The sequence below is a fragment of the Lolium perenne genome, chromosome 3, assembly GCF_019359855.2.
Source record: "Lolium perenne isolate Kyuss_39 chromosome 3, Kyuss_2.0, whole genome shotgun sequence".
Taxonomy (NCBI): domain Eukaryota; kingdom Viridiplantae; phylum Streptophyta; class Magnoliopsida; order Poales; family Poaceae; genus Lolium; species Lolium perenne.
The window spans coordinates 84,009,767-84,017,700 of record NC_067246.2 but is presented as its reverse complement, the minus strand read 5'-3'; the positions used below and the strand labels follow the sequence as shown (position 1 = coordinate 84,017,700).

General features: G+C 52.2%; 1 protein-coding gene across 1 annotated transcript; it reads right to left on the bottom strand.

Moving 5' to 3' along the window:
• Positions 1-2,641: 2,641 nt before the first annotated feature.
• On the bottom strand, positions 2,642-4,050 carry LOC127338261 (peroxidase P7). Its single transcript, XM_051364456.2, has 3 exons — positions 3,705-4,050; positions 3,428-3,619; positions 2,642-3,339 (listed from the first exon to the last, which is right to left on the bottom strand). Exons 1-3 carry the CDS (start codon positions 3,915-3,917, stop codon positions 2,740-2,742), a joined length of 1,005 nt encoding a protein of 334 aa, XP_051220416.1. The 5' UTR covers positions 3,918-4,050; the 3' UTR covers positions 2,642-2,739.
• Between the last annotated feature and the right edge of the window lie 3,884 nt (positions 4,051-7,934).

Sequence of the window (7,934 nt, the reverse complement as noted above, 5' to 3'; positions counted from 1 at the left end):
ACTTTAACAACACATACTTACTACCTTCGACACACAGTTGCAACTGCAGAACTGAAATGAATCAGGGTAAAACGGAGGTCGCGGGAGGGGGGGGGGGGGGGGTACGCAGGTAGTTCATAGTATAAAGACTGGATCTCAAAAAGCAACTCTTTACATAATGTAATAGTCAAGATTTAAAGAGGAATTTTACTTCATCTCCTACAGATGTTGAATCGAAGGTTACTTACTCACACGTACCTTCCACTGCTCCCTGAACCACGACTACGCGGTCTATGAATCGGCCGGGGATGGGCCGGAGCAAAGAACTGGACGAAGCAGAGGAAGAAGATGAAGTTGAGAGAGAAAATTGACTAATAGTAGAGGGGAATCGAACCGGAGCCGGCAAGGGAATAAGGCTACGCGAGGTTACAGGACGGTGGGCCAACTCATTACTTCTTGTACAATACAGTAATCATACAGCTGAATACCGAAATAAACATGTGCATATACAACGGTTAGCTGACGTCGAAGCACGCATCGCAAACAAAACGGACGACGTTGGGAGCACCGGTAGTTTTTTTTTTCGATAAAGAGCATATAATAATATCGCGGAGATACCAATTACACCCAGCCTCTGCAACAACATCATACCCTAATGGCATAAAGGATGCACACAGCCAAAAAAGAGAAAAGAAATACAAAAAGAAAGATCCCGCTACAGAGATCCATAACTTGAAACAGCAACACTAACACTACCAAGACAACACCAGAAGATCAGCTTCGCCATAAGCGACGCCTCCAATAAGGAAACAGTGCACAAACGCTGTCGTCGCCCGATCATAGATCTTAGGTTTTCACCCTGAAGAAAGTCATCTCTCTCAAAACAATGCCTTCAACAAGAACATTGCCAGGCACAACCAATTAAGGCCAGAGCTTGGGCTTTCACCCTGAAAGATAAGACTCTGAACTTCTCCTGTGCAGTCGCCCCCACATACCAGCTGTTGTTTCAAGTCACGAAGCACCAAGCCAATTCCACCTCACCACCAAGATCCGACCATCATAGCTATTCCACCGATCTTGGCTTGATGACCTTCTCGCTAGCACCATGGAAAGAAAACGAACTCCATGATATTAAAAGCCACCAGATCATCGAAGCGCTCCCACTGAAACCAAACGGTCAGATAAAAAACATGGGTGCGAACCACCCAAATCACCCAATCCAGCAATCTTGAGGCATTTATCGCTCAATGAATTTCGCCGGCAGGCCTTAGGAACCCGACAATCCACCCAAACTGGTGGGAACAGCATCCAACAGATCTTCAAACTTGGTGCGAGAAGAATCGTAGAACCACCACCTTTATTCTTCGACGCAGACGAAACAGCCCCCACGCCGCCATCCGCCGCCCGACGATGACGAAGGAGGTTCAGAAATCGATCATCGCCTCGCTAAGTCGTCGCCGCCAAGCCCATGGCGGCCGCAGATAAGAAGACTCGGCAGCAGTTGCGTACCCCGGCCATGAATCCGGTGGCGCTACCAATGGTCGCTCGAACGACACAGCCAAGGCTGTCCTCGCAAAGAGCCATGGAAGGCAAAGCGGCGACCAGGCCACAGTAGGCCCGCATCGGACCCAGGACCCATGCCGCCGCCGATTCGCGTGCCACCGTCGTCCAACCGCCGGCATCCGGCACCAAGGCCAGCCCCGTGCGCCTCTGCGACGACGCGAGGCGGGACCCGCCCGGCGCCGACAACCGCCGTGCCCCACGCCCGCGGCCACCCGAGGCATCTTCGCCGGGTCAAGCCGGCAAGGCAGCCGCGCGCTCGCTCGTGGGCGCCGCACGCCCGCTCGAGGCAGCCACACGCCCGCCGTGGCCGCCGCGCGCCGCCCGAGGTCGCCGCGCCGCCGAGGTCGCCGCGCGCCCGCCGGTGGCCGCCGCGCGCTGCCGTGGCCGCCTCGCGCCGCCGTGGCCGCCGCCGCTGCGGCGCCCCTGCGCCGGGAAACGCGAGGGGAAGATTGGAGGCGGAGAAGAACCGCCCCGCCGCCACCATCCTTGAGGCGCGCCCGGCTTCGCCGGCGCCCCCTCCGGCGGCGGCGCTGCGGGGGAGGGGGAGGCGGGGTCCTTGGGGGCGCTAGGTTTGGAGATTTGAAATTTTCTGGCATCGGAGCACCGGTAGTTACCGGTTCCGCTAGAAGTGACTATCCGTTGGATGCTAGTAGTCCAGCTCCGGCCTCGATCGCGCGCGTGAAAAGAAGAAGGGTTCGATTTAGGATTTTGAGCGCGCGCAATTAATCGATTTCGTTTGTTGAGGAAGGACCAAGAAATTAATCCGTATATACTTTATACTTAAGCGAGGGAAAGAAAGAAAAGGGGATTTATTTGGGTTTCCAGCGTGCGAGCGAGGGAACCAAGAAGAAACAGATGGAAAAGGAAGTCTCGCGCGCTTTAATTTGATCGTACGTAGTAGTACGGATTTGGCATACGATCGATCGGGTTCCTTCACCGCGCACATGCTCAGTGTTCCATTGGCCTGGAAGATTTCCTTTTCCGATCTCAACCGCCCGTCAGCTCATCAAACGGCTAAAATCTGCCTCTCCTACAGACCTAAACCCTCACCCTGCAATGGATCACGTTAGTTGCTGGCGTCGATCAAACGGGGGAAATCCACTGCAACAATATAGCATTTCTAAATTTTGTTTCTCTCTGAACAAACAACCTTAACAGTAACTTTTTCTGTGAAGTGTGCACTAATAATCCACCATTTTATGATCGATCGGTTCGACTCATGATCGAGTTCACTCGCCGGCAGTTGAGCCGGACCTCGCCGCTCTTCCCTGTGAGCGCCAGCCTACCCAGCCTCACCATGGCGGCGCCAAAGTCCGCCGCGAAGAGCGAGGCATTGGCGGCGTAGGCGCGCACGAGCGCGTCCGTGGCGCCGTCGCCGGCGCCGCTCCCGTAGAGCTCCTGGTCGGACCGCAGGAGCACGCGGCGGGCGACGAGGTCCTGGAAGTATCCGTTGTCGAACGCAGCGGGCGCGCGCAGCTCGAGCGGCGCGAGGTTGCCGTCGCCGCCGGCGGAGGGGCAGGCCTTGCCTCGCACCTGCGTGGCGAAGGCGCCGTCCACGGCGCTGGCGCCGGTGTCGTTGTAGATGTGGGTGCGGAAGGTGGCGCACCGCGCCCAGCCCACCGTGTGCGCGCCGGAGAGCGCGGTGAGGTCGCGCGCGTCCAGCCCCTTGGCGCTGAACCTGGCGAGGAGGTCGGAGAGGGTCGCGTCCGGCGGTGGTAGGTTGCTGTTCGCCGCGTTCTGGTTTGCCGACAGACCGTCTCGCCGGCCAAGCTGCACCGTCCAGCTCGGGCCTCCAAGCTTCATAAACGTACGAACGCGGGCACGGTTAACAATGCCAACAAGCTATAGTCAGCATATGAAAGAAGACAGAGTGATGGGTACGGACAAGGCTGACGGCGTCGCGGGCGGCTAGGGCGACGATGTCGGCGCAGGAGACGGTGGCCTTGCAGGAGGCCTCGACCTGCGCCTTGATGGCGTCGATGATCTCGTAGCCGCGCAGCGAGTTTGCGTTGGGCCCCGCGTTCTTCTCGCCCGTGAAGCTGGCCGTGTCGTCCAGCAAGATGGAGGCGTCGCACCCCTGCGCATGCACGCACGCATCAGCTCGCGGTGCTACTGTGCACAGGACGTGCATTGCATTGGTGCCCGAACAAACCAAAACGTACATTGACGAAGCAGTCGTGGAAGAAGAGGCGGATGACGGACGCGCCCATGCGCGCCTCCTTCTGCACGGCCTGCGCCATGCCGCGGCGCACGATGGACGGCAGCGCCTGGCACGTCGCATCGTAGAACGTCGGCGAGAGCTGCCCGTCCACGACGACGGCGGACGCCGCCGCCGTCAGAGCAACCGCGAGGAGCAACGCCCTGGTCATCCCCATCGCGTCGGCCTTCGGGCACTTCCAGAGAGCGAAGGAGAGATCCTCCAGACTCCAGTACTGGTGCAGCCTGCAGTGCGAGTGAAGTGCTAAATACTCAAACTGGCGAGGCGGTGCTCTGCTCGATCCAGTATTGCTAAACCGAGGCAAATGGCTGCGTTGTGTACTGCTAGATCCGGGGAAGGGGGCGATGAGTGGATCAGAGAAAGCCAGCTGATGGCCTTGATAGGTAGGATGCGATCTTGCCACTGTTCTTCGCAAAGTGACAAGTGACAAGTAGCGAGATTGTCCCGGTGGTGGCCTGGCCACCGGGGAGACGTGCGCCTGCCGTGTGCGGACATGGACGCTAGCTCCACCCGAGACCGCACGGCGGCAGGGACACGGGAAGGCGCGGCCCGGGCTCTGGCTATGCGCCTATGCATGCGCGCACACCCAGCCGGACACCGTGCGTGGAGTCGCCCAGGGCCATGGACACACGCCAATGGCCGGCCACCGGAGGAGTTTCGCGTGTGCATGGCGGTGCATGTGGCACCAACCATCCAACAGCGACCATATCAATCAGTGAGTACTCAGCCAATCTCCGTCCGCCCCATTATACAAATCTAAAATGTGTCGGTTTTGATCCGTTTCGGTTAGGACGTAGATTCAAAATCGGCCGTGTCCTCCTTGCCCATTTGGTTTGGGGGCGAACCCGGCCAGATCCATTTGGTCCGCGGTGGACTTTTGCCCTTTTTCCACATTTTCTCCAATTGGTCTATACATGAATAAAAGTAACCACAGAAAAATGGACATAGTGATAATAGATTACCGCCAATTACGAAAACATAGTTCACATGAAATAGTACAGAATCGAAGTGCGAAATTACACGAATTAAAAATAGATATGTGATCATGCACCGCGATAATTATTTGCTTCTTCTCGAACCAAGTGTGATTCATCGGGTCCATGAGGCTCAAATCGGCGAGATGATACGGCTCTCCTCGGCGAGCAATTTGGCGCGGGCCTCAATGGTTCCGATTTCGAGAGCTCTCTTTGTGAGGTCAATGAACCTAGCACATATGGCCACTTTCGCCTGATGTCACTTCTCATTCCTCTTGGAATCCACCTCCTCCTTCTAGGACATCAACCCCTTCAATGTCTCAATCACTGCAAGTGCGGAAGCATCAAACTTGAGGTCGGCCTTGGTGGCCTTGTGGCCCCTTGGCCGAGATGCACGGTCACCATTGTTATTGCTTATTCCAGCCTCTTCGAGATCAATAACCGATGATGCATTGCCTCCCCCAATCTTTAGACTCTTTCTGTATGTAGCATATATAGCATAGTTCACACTTGGCAAAATCCTTGATGTCCATCCAATAATGGCACAACGTTAAGGCCTTGTTTTCATGACATGTCTTGAAGTAAGAATGGGGCACCTACATATATGCAAACCGTTTAGATACACTTATCATGTATGCCAATGTGTATTTCTATATTTAAAATGGCCAAGGTCTTACCATGTCCCCAACGCCAAGACCGCTCATGGGGCGCCCAGACATATGCTCGTTTGCACCACAAAATGTGTTGCACTTTAGTAGAATGACCCCCATCTCTTTTGAATTGACACTTGGTCTTGATCACTATGAATTCGGAAGGTACGTAGCAGACTTGCTACGCTGACGAAAATCCTTGGTAATCTTCCGCCAATATGAAGATCGGTTTTGCTTGGCATCAAAAAATGGATCTTGACTAATCGTCGTCTAAGACCAACAAAGGCACCAGTCCTTCTTGACCGTGTGTCCTCCGATCCTTTGGCTTTTCCATTTTCTGGTGAAGTCGTCGGCATCATGCATAGCCGCATCGTACTCATCGTTGGCATCATAATCCACGTCGGTGGCATCATCCATTGGGTGGTCATTGTTAAGCTTCATGCGCTAGCCACTTGAACCAAAAGTCCGAACTAATGGAAATGGCTAGGCAATCTACTTGTACACGTCAACACCCCCTCTCACGTGTGACGGGAAGACGAGAAGACAAGTCAACACGTGTAGAGAGGCAAAGAGGCAGCGAAAGGCCGGGACCGCACGGCAGGAGGCTGCGAGAAGGGGGAGATAATTTTTAGAATAAATTGAGAAAGCCTGGATTTGAACTCGAGACCTGGGGCTCTGATACCATGTTAAGCTTCATGCGCTAGCCACTTGAACCAAAAGTCCGAACTAATGGAAATGGCTAGGCAATCTACTTGTACACGTCAACAGTCATCTTGCCTGAACAATGGCTCCAGATCAATATCACTTGTTGGGTCTCTTGCTCTGTCCCTAGACCATCGCCCATTTCTTCAGTGCCATTGATCAGGTCGTGCATGTAGGCATCGCCGTCATTGCCATAGTAATCCTATGCATAATTGGACACCATGCATCGCAACCCTCCAACGAATGAAGATCGCGACCCATCAAGCCGGGAGGGCGTTGGGACGTGCTGGACGGTGCATGGCGTCCCTGATCATGGTCGTAGAGGAGACCGTGGTCCCTCGTTACATGACGCATTCCAAGCGTAGATTGCACAATCATGGTCTTTCGCTCCTGAATTTGCACAATCTTTGGCATGGCCTCAAGGCTACGGGAGATGATCAATTGATCATCGATCGTGCGCTAGCCATCGAGTAGGTTACCATTGGCCATTGGCCCGGCCGCTCAAGTGTTGGCGAAATTACATTCCATTTTGTTTTCCTCGGTGGCTTCTCATGTTCTATACACATAAAAAGGGAAAAGGGTTTTGCACAATAAGATTATATAATAAGGTTATATATACACACATAACCAATGTCCATGCGTGTCAGCTTTCCCATTCAAGTACGCTAGCTTGTCCCGTCAGATGACAATTACAGTGGAAATAATATACTCCGTTCGGAAAAATGGCATTTGACAAATCTTAACAAAAAATTGATATGTCCATGATCTATGTCCACATATAAAAGAAATAGACAAGGGATATTTTTGTGACCTGTATGAAAATAAAATAAATCTGGTGCTTCAAAATATGGTTTTCCAGTACACCGAGTACTCTTTTAAAAAATGTCCAGGATAGTATTTCTCATTTAGTCATGAAACTTTGCCCCCCCCCCCCCCCACACACACACACACACACACACAATTTCTCTTCTACCTCTATCTCCATAAAGCTTCAGCGCGCGTGAGCGTGATATACCAGAGCTCAATTGTGACCCACCGCCAAGAGAAAATTTAGGGTTAATAATTTTAATCTCATCACACATATTTGGGTTTTGAAATTTTGGGTTTGTCGATCGTGATATGAATTTTTCATATTTGGGGATTTTTGGATTTCAAACGTTTGGGGATTTCTCATTCACACATTTGTGGATTCCTTGATCTAACACATGAACATTGATAATTTCTATTCAAAAACTGGTAGCGAGTATTGGAGGATATCGTCCAACGATGTCCACATGCACACAATCTGATTTGCAAGTGTGTGGATTGATCGTATTGATACGTTGCGCTGGACCGGAAGTGGGCAACGAACACCAGCCGGAAGTTCCTGAATGCGACCGTGAGACTTGAATTGTGATTTCTTGTAGTGGATTGATCCATCGCATACCTCCAGGTTTTTAGAGGGCTCGTTGAACTGTCCCTGGGATAATGTAGAATCCACCGAATATTTGAAATGGGAAGCAAAGAACAACCATTTACAACAAATCAGCACCAAATAAGCTCGCATTGATGCGAAGAAAGCTCTCAGCAAGAGGAGGAGTGCCTCAGTGCCAAAAGGTCTGCATCTAGATTAAGCCACCTAGCTTATCTTACTGGGGGTATGGACTATACTAGTTTTAATTAAAATCAAGTGTTTTAATATTTATATTAGTTGATATACTAGGTTTTGTATGTATATCTCTTTACTATTATATTGCAGTTGGGGATTGTGTGCACTTTGACATCAAACATTGGAGCAATCCTAACCATTGATCACTTTCAAAAACGTCTATCAAACATTGTTGGAAAAAGATACGGAGAAGCGCCGCA